At 40.2% G+C, this 18,504-nt stretch overlaps 1 protein-coding gene across 9 annotated transcripts in view; it reads right to left on the bottom strand.

The window, feature by feature from the left end:
• Positions 1 to 8,824, bottom strand: part of MAGI2 (membrane associated guanylate kinase, WW and PDZ domain containing 2) — a 675,337-nt gene extending 666,513 nt beyond the window's left edge. For 5 of the 9 annotated variants that reach the window (XM_015880706.2, XM_032442298.1, XM_032442295.1 and 2 more), the window contains exon 1: positions 8,222 to 8,819. In XM_015880706.2, the coding sequence (XP_015736192.2) occupies positions 8,222 to 8,522 (301 nt within the window). In that variant the 5' untranslated portion in view covers positions 8,523 to 8,819. Of the gene's footprint in view, positions 1 to 8,221 lie in introns of all 9 variants that reach the window. The other 4 variants (XM_032442308.1, XM_032442312.1, XM_032442310.1 and 1 more) reach the window with 3 other exon arrangements.
• Between the last annotated feature and the right edge of the window lie 9,680 nt (positions 8,825 to 18,504).

Here is an 18,504-nt window from a genome sequence, read left to right as displayed (position 1 = left end):
GCACAAGTAAATGGAGCAGATAAAAAGAAGAACTAAATTGCTCAAGAAATATATTCCCTATATGCAGTACAGCTAAGGTTTTTCAAACAGCCTTGTCTACCAGAGGCTGTAACAGAAAGACTGAATCAACAGACTTGTGCTACCAGAAGCAGAAGCCTCACATTAGTTAAAAATGTGTATTTTCTCTTAACTCTATTGCTTGATTCTACCTAATTTACAGTTTCTATCACTAAGACTGAAATACTGCCAAAAAGAGCTACAGATCTTAAGTTAAAATGACACAGAATGTGTCCAATAACTACTGCTAAGAAATTCATTGTGGCTAACTATACATTTAATATAAAAACTTACATTGTCATAGAAACAAGAGACTCCCAACTTGAAACTGTCATGCTAGAAGGCAGTTCCTCTCACCAAAAGGTTTCAGACTTTTCAGAAATGACAACAGTCATATAACAAACCCGCACTGAAAGAAAAATCAGAAATACCAGTTAAACAATCACTGTCAACATAATAAACAGCATCCCACCTAATTCTGTCAAGTGCATTGTCTGCATCCTGGCAGAACTGAGTTTTAAGGCAAGTTTTGCAGCACAGTGTAGTAGTTCTGCTCTAAATGTTGGGGATAATTACACTTAACTTAACCAAAGCATACAATAAACTGAACAGGTATTCATCTCCTGCCCCAATCTACTTCAAGATTTAAACAGCTGCTGCCTTTCCAATTCTGCAAGGATCACACTCAAATGGCAGGAGTATATAGGCATCCAGCTGCAACAGGCCTCTGCAGTACAATGGAGCATAAAAAAACTGTTCTAATAAAAACAGAAAAATACAGAATTAAAATAATGAGTCTAATCCTCGTTTATACAAATGCACCATCTTGGAAGCACGAGAGATTTACATAACATTTGTTTATGCTGATTAAGCACAAAGGACTTAGTAAAAAAATAAGAGAAACTAATGTAGCCATTTCATTTAGCAGTAGTTAAGGAACTATCCGGGTGAAAGTAAAACATTAGAAAATATTCAATGTAGTTTATCTCAATTTATAATAGAGTAAACAACAACAACCAAAAAAGTGCATTATAAGAGCTTGTATATGAAAAAGATCTCCTGAAATGGGACCTAGACTTACTTTTCCTACTAAAGGTTGGTTCAGATGATCTCTCAAGGTCCCTTCCAGCCTGGGCTGTTCTATGATTCTATGACTGCTACACACATATATATGAAAGTCATCTTGAGTGTTCTTTTCAGAAGTGTTTTTCTTTGCAATTTCTCAAGGCAAAACATTGTTTCACCCCACTTCAGTGAAAACTTTAGATGTAAACGCAGACATATTAAGAACAACTCATGATTCCAGCTACATAAGAAAGAATAGTTCATTGGAATGAGTCAATTGCGGAGATTTTAAAGGGCCAGCTTTAGCCTGACTTAAGATTTCAACATATTTTGAGGAACAAAGGCAGACCGAGGAAATCCAGTTCCAGCGCTGACTTCTCCCTACTGGAGAATTTCCTCAGGCTGTAAAGTCTCCCTTGAATAAGACACAAAATGTGGCTTCTAAAAACAGTAATAATTTTGCTAAATAATCTCTTGACATTTTTTCCTGAGACTTCTTCTCTCACCTTTTACCTCCTCTGTTTTGTACCTTGTCTTATTTCCCTATCTACTGAGTTCATGTGTTGTGGAACTAATCCAAGATCTCCAGGAGAAACATCCGAAGTTGACAGGCAAAATAAAACAGCATTACTCAGAAATTAATAGTAATAATATATATAAATGAGAAGGCAACTGAAGAGCCATGACCACAACATACCTTTTGATGTATGTGCCTTTACCCAAGCAATCTGCATTTACTGACTGAGAATGCAGAAGTAACGCATTTGTGATTTACACATTGTAAAAAGGGTAAATATGTAGAAGATATATATACAGCCTTCTGTCAGCTAAGCATCTAGTAAGGAGGTCATATTATGGATAGGAAGTTTGAATAAATGCAACCTCAGGCTAACAATTTAAGAGCATTAAAACTGTAAAAAAATTAAAAAAAAAAATCTGCACTAAAGATTATCAATTATTAATGAAAATTTCTGTTCACATCAGAAATGTTAGATTGAGTTCTTTTGTTAAAGCCCTTCACACTCTTCCTCTTCTTTTGCTACTCTCTGCCATTTCACTTTCCACTGTGGTAGCCTCAACTTAGATTGGGAAAGTAACACAAATGACCAATGAGAAAGAATGCTCTCTTCTTCCTGGTAAATTTCCGTGAGGCTGAAAGAAAGCTAAATTGAAACAACTAAGGCAAGCAAAAGAAATACCAACAACAACAGAGTCATTTTGTGCATTCCAGAGCTCAGAAGATGACTCGGGCTCACAGCCCTGGTTATTTTAGAAAATTCAGTTTAGGGCAGCACTACAATGACATTCAGCAATGAAAATGAGAGATAGCCATTTTGCTACTGAAATCAATACCTTCAAACTCTGCACTATGAATTGCACCTGCTTAGGTAGGCATCTATCCAATCATATTTCAAAGTTCATGATGACTTTATTTTCTACTGCAAAATAGTACACAATACTGTGCATTGACTGGACAGCAGGAAGAAGTTCATTTTAAGTACATTACATAGATGCATCAAAACATATATGAAGAATCCCCTAAGTTACTACAGAAATCCATAATAATCACTATAAAATTCATTCCTAAAAATATTACTACACAATGCCTTACACACTCTCAACCTACAACATAGATGGTGTACACTGATACGTAACATGTGTTAGATACGTGGATATGTAACATGTGTTAGATACATGGAAGAAGAAAACTTCGTTCCAGAATGTTAGTATGGTCAAGGTCCTTTGTCCTCAGAAATTAACCTTCACACTTGTCAGAGGGGAAAAAAGAAAATCCCTTTGTTTATATTACAAGGAGGAACAAAGGAACAAGAAACATCTGCTTCCACAACTACTGCAGCATCCTACCGCCATCATCCTATCTAAATCATAGTTATGACCACTTCTGCATATACATCCCTTTGGAAGGAGCACTTTTTCCATGTACACGCTTTTTTATATAAAAAAAGTAGATGAACAATTAATCAACTTTTTCGTAGCTCCTCATCTGTAAGGAACAAGGAAAACACCATGAGCGCTGAAAGCAAAAGCTCAGAATCCATATCTTTCTTCAAATGTTGAATTAATGCAGGTGAATTGAAAGCACGTATGAAGTAAGACAGACACAATTTTACCTACTCACAGTGGTACTTTTGTCATAGATGAACAGCTATGAGTATTAGATGAATTTAAGCATATGTTGCTCAATAAAACTAATCAAGGTACTCTAATTCTTTCATTTCTTCAAGGAAATGATACCCTAACAAAGTCATGCCCCCATCCTTTAATGGCACATTTGTAATTCTCAAAGAAGAAAAAAGACAGATTAATATAACTATATTGCCAGTGGACACTGAGTTCCTGACGTGAAACATCACTATCTTTTGGGAGGAGCTGAAGAATAAATCACTGCATACATGAGTCAGAGGCCAGCTAGAATGCTCTTTAAATTAAGATGGGCAAGTGTAAGAACAGCATAAAGTAACTGTAAAAGAAGAACCCAATTTAATTTCTAGAGTATAGTTGTATAAATGGTTCACATCTTAGAAGACAGCATTTATTGACATCCAGGGAGAAAGAAAAAAAAAAAAAAAAAAAAAGATAATCTGCATGCATATCATACTCCAGTTAATGGAGAAGAAAATTACTGGTGAAATTAAACAACTAAATAAGCAGCTTAAATATATAAATTAATAATAAATTTCAGGGTTGGTCTCTTCTCACTGGTGACAGGATGAGGGGAAATGGTCTCAGGTTGTGCCAGGGTAGGTTTAGGCTGGATATAAGGAAAAACTTTACAGAAAGGATTGTTAAGCATTGTAATGGGCTCCCCATGGAGGTGGTTGAGTCACCATCCCCGGATGTGTTTAAAAACCATTTGGATACATGACTTAGCAGAGGGCTGTTAGTTAGGGTAGTACAGCTAGGTTGTGGTTGGACTTTTTGATCTTTAAGGTCTTTTCCAACCCGAGTGATTCTATGACTCTATGATTCTATAACACTATGTACAGAAGTACGTATGAAGAGACCTGTAGGAACTTACTAACATTTTAACCAGATGACATGTTATTTACACATGCAGGGTATCACTATGAGAAAAAAAAAATAACCTATGACTGTACTTCTCTGAACGGTTTGTCAGGGACTTAAAGAAAATAACAGTTAACTGTAAGGTCACTTTTAATTACAAAATTCATGGATGAACTAATTAAAAAGTAAATATTTATTAATAAAGGCAAGCCCCTTATTGCACTATGTGTAGTAAATGCTTTTTGCATAATGGGCCACAGTTGATGATCTAGAGCCAAATAAGATACAATAAAAAGTGTTGATATAAAGTATCAGCGTTACTGAATCTACTATCCAATTCCTGGTGGCAACACAAGTACCTAGTTACTTCTAGAAGCAAATTAAACTGTTCAATTAGATCACCTGGCTACTCATTAGATTTAAAGCAATGCCCTTGAGGAAGAGGTGTGTCACGCAACAGTGGCAAGACAAAATCTGCTGCATTACTCCCGAGTTCTGGAATCCATGTTTTCAGCCCATTTGTTGGGATCCTGCTAAGAAGTTTACAATTATCTACAAAGAATAAAGAACATGGTTTATGCAGTACAGTTGAATCGACAGTTTCTGAAACTCTTCGAACTAAAAGCAAAGCTGAGTTGCAGTCTGTGCACATCACGGACCTGCACTGCCTACTTTTGGGAACTGATGGGACGATTCTACAGATCTGAGACAGCAGTGTTAAACAGAGAGCGGATCTGGAGACAATGCTGCTCCTAATAGGATTCTTAGTGTGATTACTTATCCAAATTAGGATGCTTTTCCTTAACACATTACTTTTACAAGCAAGCATCTGTGCATCTGTAGGAGGATAGTACTTAATCTAAAATGTCCCACATGTAAAATCAACCACAAATGAAAATAAGTACTTCTTTCAGATAGTGTAAGGATCTCTTCTTCACCACAGTAAGCAGAAGTTCAATACACATAACACTTGCAAACACACCTGGCTAATTTGATTGCTGTACAAAATTCTGCCATAGGAGGATTATACCCCAAAAAAGCACATAGGCCTTTACAGAGGAAATCCTGTATCCTTTATATGACATCTAGGACAGTTTTGTCACTGACTTCATCAAAGCCAAGTTTTCACCCAATGTGTTTTAAGAGAATCTCTGATTTAGCCAACAGTAGCACAATCAGTAGGTTGCAACAAATAAACACAACAGTAAAAAGGAAATAGTCTCCAAGAAATGTTTCACTATGAACTCTCACAATTAGCTTTAAATAATAGTAATAATGGTTCCAGAATGCTTTCTCCCAGTGCAAAGCCAGGCAACGGTTTCCTGTGTTAAACTGCTTTTATTGGGTGTCATACTTACCAGAGTACTATGCAGGATTTCATCACACAACTGCTAATTAGTTTCTCAAGATTTTTATTCCTTCTCACAGTACACAGCAATTCCTACTTCATAAGTTTATTTTTTCTAAGTTAACACTTTCAGCTCCCATAAAACAGCAACACTCTTCTAGGCTCATTTTCGAAGTATTTCACCCCTCGATGCAATAAAAGATGAAGCACTGCATTATTTCAGTGGTGTATAGTCAAATACAACATAATAAAAAATTATGGAAGTACCTTTCTTTCCTGTACTTCCTACATTAAATTAATACCTGTAAACTGAATTAGCCAGACTTTGCTTTCATCTACAGGTGAAACTTCAATACCAACTTTCAAGTAAGTCTCCTAAGCATCCCATTATAAATAGTAGTGATCTACCTCCACGTTTATCTCTGTGATTTCATACACAAGCAGCTCTGTAGAAGCAGCTCCAGTCATGTCACATGGTACATTCAAGGTCATGCTATTTTAATTTACAGAGGTACCATTGATAAATTATGCGGAAACAATGATAATGGAGTCATTAACCTTGTTCCAGCACACTAAAAGTGTTTTATAACTAAAACAAGAGTAAAGTTATAAAAACATAAAGATTTGATTGCCCAGCTTTTTCTCTCCTACACACTGCTGCGAATTACTGTTGGGAGTTTTATCCTGGTGAGTAACATGGCTATCAGCTGTCTGTGCTTTTAACCAAGAAGTGCAGTGATTCGACTGAATTATGCTGAAGGAGGAATCAGGTGATTACATGCACAAAATATTGACCTTTTTTAAATACAGGAAGTTGGATCCAGAAGGAATATCCCTTTAGTAAGTAAAGGATGCTGCAGCACAAGAAAGATCATTCAAATCAAGAAGTCTCAGTCCAAAGATCTACACAGAGCTGTCATTTCCAAGCATGCAGTTATTTGGCCGGTATTGGAGGACTCACATCAAAAGCACAGTGTGTTCACATGCTGAAGTATATATATACTACTATAGTATGCATATATATAACCTAGGTGGGATTTAGAATACATTCTCCAAGTCTCATTCAATAAACCTGCAGTAACCCACAGACTAAAAGCCTGACTAATGTCTTTAATTCATGTATAACAGACATGTGTATTAAAGGTACACTTGGGATTCCTTTGACTTGAAATGAAATATATGAAGAATAGTGAGGAGGTGGGACAGAGACTGACTGACGTATTACACCATCGTAACCTGAAGTTGGCATTAGTGCAGATTAGCATCTACAGCATTTCTGCAAAGAAGAAAGAACATAAATAGTTTAACAGACAAGAAACCCTTGTCTTCTTGACACTTCCACTGCTGCTTCTTTTAATCCAGACACTGCAAGAACTCTCACACTAAAATTCATGAAGAAAGACAACTACAGAGCAGGTTTCTGGAGTTCAGGCACCCAGAGATGACACCACACTCCAAGACAGAATTCATTATACTCCTCTCCACTTATCACATGAACTATTATGCCTCTCTGCATCTTCTGATTATCAGCATATGATCTACAACATAGTTCACTACTTACCTGAAAGAACCAATAAGAAAACCACAGTGCATGTCTTTATTAAGGTATGTGACCTTATGTACACAAGTGGTTATATCTTAAAGTGCATTCTGAAGGCCTGAAAGTCAAACTTTCTATGAATTTTGCTGTGTTCGGATAAACTGATAAGTGGCATGCCTTTCAAACATTCCGAAGTGTCACAAATACCACTTCAAACAACACACTCTCCATTAAAATGAGCAAGTGAAACTGCAAAATTATGTCACAATAACACGCCTTTATGTCCTCCGAGCAAAGGCTACTGGCTGTCGCCATGGAGCACGCAAACCTCTAATGAATGAGATCAAACCCCTTCCCACTACAGAAATCCCCAAGTTTGGGACGAGATGGGTGTATGGCTGAGCAGGGCGCTCGGGGGATGCGCACAGAGCCGCACAGAGCCGCACAGAGCCGCCGCAGAGCGCCGGTCCGAGGACACGCGGCTGTTCCCGGCGGAGCTCCAGCACTGCGCTGCGCGGGGTTGTGCCAGCATCAGCCTCACCGCACTCACTCACTCACTCGCAGTTACCCCCCCAACCCGGCTGAGTTTGAAGAGGCACAAACAAACACGTAAACAGCATCTGCTGCACCTCCTGTCTATCCTAGAAACGTAAGGGAGCTATTCAAGCACTCAACAATAAATAAGCTCAAACTGGAGAGGCAGAAGAGTTCTTTCCAGAAAGTTTCTCCCCGCCTCTCCCTCCCACTTTTCGCCGGCTCCCCGGGATCAGGCGACCGTTCTCACGGGGTTTCAGGTGAACCACTCCTCCGTTAGCGGCACGCTCAGGCCGCCGCCCGCTCCCCGTCCCCGGGCAGCGCCCCACAGCACAGTCCCGCTCCGATCCGCTCCGCACCGCGCCCGCTCCTCCGGCCCCACGGCAGCGCCCTCCGCCTCGGATCTGGGCCCGGCTCAGCTCGGCCCCGCGGCGCGGCCCCCCCGTCCCCTCGCAGCGGCATGGCGAAGAGCTGTCACTGACGCACATTTAATTCGCCCGGCTGCGGGCACGGCGGAGCGCCGCTCTCCTCCCCCCGCTGCTGCCGCCGGCGGGTGGGGGAAAGTCAAACTGCCGCAACAAAGTTGCTCCCCCCCAGCCGCCGCCCCCCGTTCCCCCCGGCCCGGCCCGGCCCCCCGGCCGCCGCCTTACCTTGCTTGACGCACTTGAGGCGGATGGGGTCCTTGCAGTGCTTGATCACGGCCAGCACATCCCTGATGGTGAGCCCGGCCACAGGGGTCTCGTTCACCTCCAGCAGCAGCTCCTCCGGCACCAACTTGCTGCCGCCCTCATAGGCCACCTTGCCGGGCTTCACCTCGCCCAGGTACGGGAACTGCCCGTTCTCGGCTCCCCCCTTCAGCTCGAAGCCCAGCTGCCCCTCCGGGTTCCGCACGATCACGATCTCGTGGACTCGGCTCGTCCAGTGGCTTTTCTTCTTCAAGCCCTTGGACATTGCCGTGGGGATGCTCTGCCCGACTCCCGCTCTGCTTGCCGCTCTCTCCTCCCTTTCTCTGCCCCCCTCCCCCGGGGCTTCGCTGGGGCACGCTCGGGGCAGGCTCGGGGCCGCTGCCGGCAAGGGGGGCGGGTACCGCGGCCCCGCGGGGCGACGGAGCGGGGACGGGGAGCTCCTCTCTGCCCGGTCCGAGCGGCTGCCGGCGCTTTAGCTGATATCCATGGCAGCCGCGGCGGCCGGGACCCTGCGTGTGGATGTACTAGTTGTAGAGAAACTGGCAGCGGGGAGGGAGGGTGGGAGGGGAAAAAGGAGGGAACGGCCGCGGGGAGGAGGAGTGTGGCGGCAGCGGCGGAGCGAGGCGGGCGCTGCCTCGGAGCTCCCTCCTCGCCTGACCCGGTAGTGAAGGCCGAGAGAGAGGCTGCCTGGCACGGCCGGCAGAAGGCGGAGAGCGGCCGGGCGAGGGGCGGGCAGGCGGCTCGGAGCTCCCGGCCCGGCGGCACCGCTACCCCGCAGGGCAGCCCCTGCCGACAGGGGGAGCCCGGGGATGAGGTGCCGGGGGCTGCGGTACCCGCCGGTTGCCCCGTAGCGGCTCCCGGCCGGGCCTCTCGCCGGGCTGACGTTCCCGCTGCTCTCCGCCTCCGGCAACACCTCGAGCCCTATGAGCTGCGCTGATACCGGGTCCCATCCGGGGTGACCCCGCTGCCGTCCTGCTCCGCAGGGCTTCCCCGGGCCCGGCCTACCTGGGGGCGAGGGAGAAGCACGGGAGTGGTTCCCCTTTCCCCTCAGCCTGCCCAGGGAGGAGAGTCGCAGGGTGATGCGGTGCCCTGATGGTTCACACCACTGCAGTGGGAAGCTCTGGGTAGCAATTCAGGAAATGGGTAATGCGTATAAGTCAAATTCCTCGAGGAAGAAGGATGGCAATGGAATGTGTGGAGGGGTTGGTTGGGAGTTCTGCTTCTGACAAGGGAGAATCCAGTGACAGGCTTCAAGTTGCGGCAGGAAAAACAAAGCAGCCGTTTACTTAGATCTCAGTGTTAATGTGCACAGAGCCTGCCTCGCTTTCCTGCTCTAAGGTCTCACACTTCAGTTTATAGAGTTGTACTGTGTATGGGTATACTTTTTAATGCTGGTTACTGTGTCCACAGGGGACAGAAACAGTATCACTGCTGGTGGACAGGGAATGTTGTAGAGGATGCAATGACGACAGGGGTAGCAGTCAGTGGTGTGTTTTCTATGAGATCTTCTTGCTGTCACCTACCAGATCTCATTTGGTTCCATCTGCTTGGCTCTAAATCCTACATAACCCGAGCTACCAAAGAGTGGCATTTCCAACCCCAAGTACTTCTCTCTGTCTAAGCACTCAGGAGCAGGTGATAGTGCAGCCCTCTGCTCCTGTGCATTTTCCATTTAATTTGTTCTGTCATATGCCTAACACGTGTGCAAGCAGTGGAGTGTAGCAGTTGGCATGTATTTCTGAGAAGCTTGTCTTGCTGAAAAAATAATAATAATAATAATAATTTCCATCTGAAGGGAAGATTGACAAATAAAGACAGAGCAACCTGCTGACTTTGAGAAGTATAGTTTTTGCTTCTGCAAGATATAGGAGAAAAGAGTATATGAAAGGGTCTGCAGGCTGGGTACAGGATGGGGGAAGGTAAAAGAGATGTCATGTGTTACAGCATGTGATGTAAAGCTGATCAGATATTTTTAAAATTTCAATTAAAGTGACTCTGCGATGAAATTTTTCACAAATTGTATCGCTGTTTTCTGTCTTGGTTCCTATGGAAACAGTCCTTTATGCGATCATGCTTGGCTGTGTCTCCTTTATTTCTCCAATAACTTTTGAAGCTGTTGGGCAGTTTCCACCAAAGCTATCTCAAATATAATTAAGTTATTTCATGAAAATAGGCTGCTGGCTGGGGGCTGAGAGAGATCCTGTAAATGTCCCAAAGGCTGCAACATGAACTTTCTTCATATTAAACAGCAATTCACATGGATGAGGGACCGTATAAATGTTTCAATAAGACAAAAGTTTGAATTACAGCTCATTATCAACCTCAGTATAAATCTGCGGGAAACAAAATTTTTGAGTTTGTTTTCTCCCACTATTACTTATTTGTTGTCCTCCTGCACTCAGACGTAGAAAGTAGAAAGGGTATGTGCAGAGGGGAAGAAATAAATGAGAGTTTACAAACGTCTGTATTCTGCAGATCATTTCATCTGTTTTGTTGAGTGGACCTGGGCATTGATGCAGAGTTGTCTATGGCAAAACTGGCTTTAAAAAAAAAAAAAAAAAAAAAAAAAAAAAAAAAAGCCATACGGAAGTGAAATAAAAGATCTGTGAGGACAGACAGCTGAAGATCAAGTCTTACTATTATAGCATCTCTCATTCATATTCTCAGGGCTTAGGGTAATAAAGCACTAATGGAAATGTAATTTGTTTTCATCTTAATTTTGAAATATATTGTGGGGAAATTAAACCTCATGTAAGGTTCATTTGTAGCGGCTACACTCAGATGACAGTCACATTTTTACGGTGGTAGATGGGTAGCTGTAAAACAAGATTATCTTTGTCACTAGCAGAGCAAATGTCCAGCACGTGGCTGAGTGGGTGAGTTTGCTTGGCCCCTGAAGAGCCTGAAAAAAGCTGTTAAATTTGCCAAGACTTTCTTGTAAGATTCTTCCACTGGATGTCACCCTAGAAAGGCATGAATCAGTCCCAAGTGTGAATGTGAGGATATCTACCAAAAGAGATTTCCTATAGTTAGACTTAACAATGGCACATAGTGAAGCACATTCACCTAATGCAGCATAAATGTCTTTTATTATTCTTTTGCATCTGATCCTGTAAACACAGAAGCCTGTAAATCACTGTACTTCTGGGATTAAAGTTGTGCCAAGCCCACAAGTAAGCTGAAGTGTGAGACTTCAGTAAATGTATTTCATAGCTGTAAAATTATCCTTCCTATTCTAACACTATAAAATCAGTTAAAAAAAAAATAATAATAAATTTATCTGTGTTTAGAGTATGCCCTGTTTTCAGATAAGTGGATTTCCTCAAATGAAAAATGATTTATTGCATTTGCCAAAGGGAAAATACATATATATATTACTTACTGTTATTTATTCAGCAATGAACTTCCCTTATCTTATATTTGTATTTGTAACATTGGACTTGAACTGAGAAAATGTGAAATTTCCTTCTTTGGCATAGACTTCCTGTGTCACTGGGCGTGAATGATTTCATCTCTTATATTTTATGTTTTCAAGTAGATATGACTAATCTGGCTTTTCTTTCACTGTTTTCTATTTAGTATGTCAGCTACTCAGCAGCCTTATTCTTACATGAGGCTTCTGGACACCACAGTCAAGCTCCCACCACAGCACATATGTTAATCTAGGACCTAGCAGAATTCAGACGTTTAAATATAAATTCAGGATGAAAAACAACAAAAGTCTATTCATTTAGTTACCTAAAAATACTGCTGTAGGTAATGTCACCACTGGCAGAGCTCCAAAGTCTCTTAGCTGGTTTAACTACCTTTTGCTGGGAGTTTCAAATGCTCTTAGGATCCCTTTCTTTATTCCATTAAAAACTGCAGTCCTAACTTTTGCAGTTACAACTTTTCACCAAAAAGTTACCGTTTTTAATATTATTTTCTGCTACTCGTGTGTTTAATGAGACTGATTTTGAAATATTATAACACTATCCTTTCCAAATCCTGGCTTCCGATTCTGTGAATTTTGGTTTCAGAATGTTTCAATATTAAACTGATTATCAAAAGCAGTTTTTTTTTTCCCCAAGTCCTTCAAATTCTGAGTGTTTCGATGAAAAATACACTTTTCTTTCAATTTTACTACAAAACCAAAGAAAATAATCCATAGTTTTAGCCATCTGAGCTTCAAAATAAACTTTTAATTGTAAACTTTATAATTCTCTAATGTATATATATAATTGTAGTTACACAGCCTACTGCTGTTGTGTCAGAAGCTCTTGCAGAGGTCAAATCTGTGAAGAATATGTGAAGAAAATCACCTCCATGCCATGTGAAAAATAAGTGCAACCTTCAGAAAGAAAGAAGAGGTGATAGGAAAGGTTTCATCTGAATAGTATAGTTTACAATTAGTTTGAAAGATTACAGGAAACCTTTTTTTTCTCTCTTCTGAACATCTCTGCGTTGATCTTTGGTTTAAATATGATCTTTTCCAATTTCCTTTCTTTCTGTTCTCATCAAGCCATGGTATTACATACTTCCTGTGCTGTTCTTGCTAGCTGCTGAAGTGTTAATTAAGGTGAGATAAGGAAAACTTGTTGGAGGTCACCAACTTCCCCAGGGACCGAGTTGTGGGAGAGTAACTGTCAAAATAAATTTGGCAAGAGCCATTAAAATAAACAAATGATGGCCTCTTTCCACAGAGATTCAGATGTAAATTGCATACCATTATACACCCACAAAAGGAGACAGAAGTAGACAGAAACAAAGCTGCATAGAATACCATACCAGAAAATAATCCTTTAAATTTGGCCTGACTCTAGAAAGATAGTAAAACTACAAATATCTTTTACTGTGAATAGGTGGAGGAGTTCAGCTTACACCATGAATTACTGCTGCTGAAACCCTCACGGCACACAGTGCCTGGGTGGCTGGGATTCTGAAAAATATCAAATTAAGTGGCTGCTTCTCCATTACCATGGCACTAGTTTGTGTGCTTGGCTACCTTAAATTACCCCATAGTGACTGGTAAGCCTCGTTGGATAGCAGTAGGAATTGCAGCATCGAATACTGCTGATTAGCCTGTATCTTGCACTGAATTTGAATTTCCAGTATCTTCATTTCCTTTATAATATTTAGTATTAAGTGATTTATCTCAGCTAAAATATAAATATTTACTTATCTCTCGTAGAAGATAATATCTTAGATTAACAAACTGCAGAAGACCCAATCTCTGAATTCTTTCTTCCTTGTTATTTGCATTTTCATTTCCCTTGGATTAGACTGAACTAAGGCTTTCCTCTTTCATGTCTATAATCAGTTGCATTTTACATTTCATATGAACTAACGGTGCTGCTGAGATTGATCTCACGACGTAGCTGGGAAAGAAGATGAATATTTTATGAACGTATAAAAGATAAAATGAAAGCACATTATTCTAGAGATGTTCTGATCATGTTCCTAGTAAAGCTGTGACAGCATGTCCATTCAGACCCTTATTTTCATATTTCTGTCATTGCTTTCACAGAAATCACCTTTCCATGTCAGAATTCTTGTGCTTTAATGTGCTGCAAAGACCTTGTATCACGAAAGTTAATAAATACTTATGAAGTTAGAAGTATTGTTTTTTCATACAGCCATCACTGTGGAGATCCATAAAGGATCACATGATCTGTAGATATGTTGTTATAAAATTAAAATGTGGTGCAGTGAGGATTGAAGAGAAGATGGCTCTAACGTTGTACATGCATAATCTCACCCAGTGCTTGTCACTGTGTACAGAATGAGCACAAATAAACTTTGGTGCAGAACATTTACACTTCAGTCAGTTTAGCTCGCAGCGCAAGTAGTTCTGAATCTCACCAAATTCTCAATTTGTTGACCTTAGCAGGCCTGAAGCTTTGGAGAACTTGTTTGGGTGGGGGTTACATCTTATTTCCATTGCACTGCCAAGCTTTTACATTCATTAGAATTGCTGAACTGTGCTGTCCCATGGCAGCAGGAGGCATAGGGTTTTTCCTTCCAAGCAGGACTGGATCCAGTGAAGCTGCACTCCCTGCTGTGGGTGCTTTTCACAACTGTAAAAAACATCCAGATTTTTTCCAGAAGCTGGTTGTGCTGAAAGATTGTCTAGCCATGGGATATATGTTGAGGAAAAAGTCTTAGCACACTGAGGTGAGTGCCAAAAGTGCTTTTGAGTTACCAGGCCTTCATTCTGAAATGTTAACATATCAATATCCCAAAACCCGAATACCAGGCTGGACATAGTGACTATTAATCCTTTCTGTCTGCCATTCACACAGCGTGCTCCAGATGATGTGGTATAAAGGTTTTTGCACCACCATACCTGTGCCTAGCATCCTGATAGGGAATCATCACTGAGATTTTCTTCAGTTCTGTTCATATACTCTTAGCACTGATGCATGTGTGATTAAAAGCATGTGACAGGCTCTTCTTTGTGATTGGGATGGTAAGTTAAACAAAAGTGCATTCAAGGAGGCTAAATTATGTTATTGTTCAGTTTTGGCATTATTTTCAGAATATGGCTTCATGCTCAGTCATGCTGCTATTGTCCATTTTATCAGTAAGAACGATTCTTCGCAGGTGCTTTCATCAACAATGGCTCACAGAACAGAACTGCACTGATGCCAGATCTGTAATGCTGAAAGTCTGCTATCAGATGACTTCTCAAGTAAAAAGTGGGCTGTATAATCAGCTTCTATAATGACCTAAATCTAATGATTTGAAGATAGAAGATTCAATCAAGATTTCAATTCAGATTTTTTGTCTTGTAAGTTGTATGGCAGTTCCCAATTCCCAATGAGTATCTGGGGCAAGAGCACAGAACTGTGGCTTCTCCTGGGTATGAGCAGTTGCATTCAATTTGAAGAGGTCTGCGTCACAGTTTAGCTCCTACTGCTCAGTTGAGAGATTTGTGTTGAATGCAGAGAGTATAAAAATAGATGAAAAAGTTTCAGAAGTCAGATGACTCTGATGTTGTCTTTGGAAATGTGTTTGCATGTGCTGTGAGGAAAAGATATTGTACTTTGCCATTGCCTCATTATATTTTAGATGGAAATGAAAGAAATACTGTCTTTGCTAGACTGGCAGAGGCGTTGAATTTTTTATCACTATTCAAAGGGAAAATGGTTCTAACTAACTGATTGTGTAGTTATAAACACACACATAAAAGAAACAGATTGCATACACAATCAAATAATGCTAGAACTTTCCTGCAGATTATTTAATTAATTTGAGATACTTCATTTAAGGACAGGCATTTTGCTTTGCTTCTGCCAAATATTTGAGGTCTCATAACCTTCATGCCACAATCATATTTTGTTCTCACAAATATTTATTTACAAGTCCTGCTTTTTCTTGCTGTAGCCAGGGTCTCATTTGCTGTATCTGAAGACAGTAGCAACTATTCTTTTGTCTTTTCCAGTGAACGATTTGTGAATCAGTACCTTTGTTCCACAGCTCTGCTGCTAAGACTTGATGTTGCTCAGTGCATTGCTTTTCACCCCAAAGTTATTAATGAGGTAGTGTAAAAAATATGAACATGCTGGTGTTAAAGGTGTGTTATGATTTTGAAATGAAATTTTTGGTAGGGTGAAGAGGAAGGCAGAAAGAACTATTGTCATCAGAACGAAAATACTTTAAAAAGAATCAAGTGTCTTCCTAAAAACCAAATATGATTTGGGGTGTGTCTGGTTTTCCCTTCCACCTTTGACTTGAATGGTCTTCCAGGCAGATAGTTACTTGTGTTTCTTGTAGGACTTCTTCAATCCCTTGAACTTTGTGCTGTAGAAGTACTTCATAGTGTATGCAGTTCATGCTCTGAATGCTTCATAATTCAAACAGATGTCATACATAGTATGGGTAAAACCGGTAGAATCACATATCTCCAAGATCACTTTCTGACCATAGGTGAGAATTTGAGGTTGCTGAACACTGGAAGAGATTGTTCAGAGGTGTTTCAGAATTTTTATCTTTGAAGATAATTAAAAACCATCTGTTTTTAAGAAAATCGGCCCTAAGCAATATAGTGCAGTTGACCTTACTTGGAGTAAGGTGCATGGATGAGGTAATCTCCAAAGACCCCAGAACCTTAACAATTCAGTGATTCTGATTGAGCAGAGTCAATTGAATGTACATCTCTAGGGTCATATGACCTAAATCCATCTGTTGAACCACATCTTCTTTACCGTAAAGCTGTACAAAACCAGTAATGTTATGAGTAGAGATCAGTTCTGCTATCATTAGATTGAGTGGTGCTCCTTCATACCGATTGTCCCATTGACTTCCACATTAATTTGACTTGTGAGTACCTCTTGACCTAAAGGTTAGACTGTTAATATGCAGTGCAGTTTAAAAATTGTCCCTATTAAGGCACTTCTTCCAAACTAAGATTAATAGCCTCCATAATTTCCAGACCCAGGAGCCTTGAACGAATAAATAATTTATTATGTGGGTTAATATATTGGCAGTTCTAGGTTAGTAAAGGGGCGTGATTGGTATTAGATCTACTGGTCTCAGATTTGCCAGTGTCTTGTCTCTTGTGGGGTACACTTTAGAAAGGAGTACTGGAAATAGGCTAAAACGTTGCACCATTCCATGTAGATAAACAAATATTTATTTACATCTTTATTTTTACTCCTTTAAGGAGACCTCAGTTAGATGGACCCAATTTTTTGGTGGGCCCCAACTATGACCATATTTCATGTCTGACTTAAATGTATGCATTTTTATGTGTCAGTGAAGAAAATGTGATTTTTTAAAAATCATTTTTCTGTATGAAAAATACTGAAATATATTGTTTTTTTATTGATTGTATGATCATAAAATCTCAATTATTCATTTTAAAACTAATATCTTTCTGAAATTATCCAATTTGTTCTTAAAAAATAAATTAAAATGGCAAAATATGCTGCAAAGAAAGACTGAGAACAGATTTTTCAGCATGTTCTTATTTATAGGAAGATTTTTTGAAGAATGTGTTTTCAGTCACCGCTAAAGAAGTCACATTGTGTCACTGATGACATTAACCAAACTCATGAGAAGTTGATAAGAACTATGCATTTTCAAGGTTGGCTTTGTATTTATACATTTCAGGAAAGTACATAAATGTTGTTATTTCAAATAGCAAGGCCATCCTGGACAAAAAGAATTACTAAAGTAATTTCTGCTGGCTCTTCTTAGTACAAATAAGACAGTCTCTATAGATTTGTGTAGCTTACCTGTTATAATTGATTATCAAAACAATTTTTATGTTAAAAGATATTAACATTTTTTACTTCAATCTAATAAAGAGTATAACTGTTTACTTTTTTATTATTATTATTTTTTTAGATTTTAGAAATGAATCAAGTAGTGATTTCAACTGTAATGAGTGCTCAGTCTTTATGAGCTTATGCCTTTTTGCAAAACTGTGTCACTTGAAAAGTTTGTTACTACTAACGCTTCACTTTCTGCAGTGATCAGAGGACAGTAGTAGGCAGGTGTTAGGCTGAGACTATCACTTACCAGGAAAAAGCTTTCTCTATATCCTAGCCCTTATCCTTCCATCTGCTTACTTCAATTTCTGTTGTGTCTGGCCTGAATCCAGATTTGAAATTTTTTTGCAGGAGTTGGATTTTTTTTATATTCCATGATTGTAGACAGCATGACACAGAAAGCACAATAATTAGATGACCAGAAAGAGATGCAGATATGTATTTGATAATATTGCTAAGAAATTGATCTGTTGTTTTTTTTCTTATGTGCCTATCTTCTCCAAGGTATTGGATCCTGTAAGATTCAGGAATGTTTCTATAAACATTCTGGTCATTCTTATCGCTCAAAAAAAAAAAAAAAAAAAAAAAAAAAAGTTGTTCACTTTCATTTTGGTGTCTGAAGATTTTTCATTAATCATCAAAAATAAACAATTCACTCAGCAAAGTCAACCCCATCCAGACTGTCCTCTAGCAATTTGGAAAGGCTCAGAGAACTAACAGAGCTGGAAACAAATGTAAGGTGAGTGGATTTACCTGGATATGGGGTTTTAAGTCCCTTCTCGACACCCAGTGTTAGGACTCAGCAGATCTCATAGAGGCCAGCAGCAGCCTCAATCATATGGCTCAGCCAAAGATGTCTCAGGAGCATCAGCATAGAGGCAAAAACTCTGGTTTCCAGTAGATAGGTACAGTCCTGGAGTAGGGAGAGGATGTCCACTTGGGGAACAACCACAGCACTGCAAGAAATCACAGGAGAAATGCAGAAATAGCAAT

Source organism: Coturnix japonica, chromosome 1, assembly GCF_001577835.2.
Source record: "Coturnix japonica isolate 7356 chromosome 1, Coturnix japonica 2.1, whole genome shotgun sequence".
NCBI lineage: Eukaryota > Metazoa > Chordata > Aves > Galliformes > Phasianidae > Coturnix > Coturnix japonica.
The sequence above is the reverse complement of the archived record's forward strand: the minus strand, read 5'-3'. Positions and strand labels throughout refer to the sequence as shown.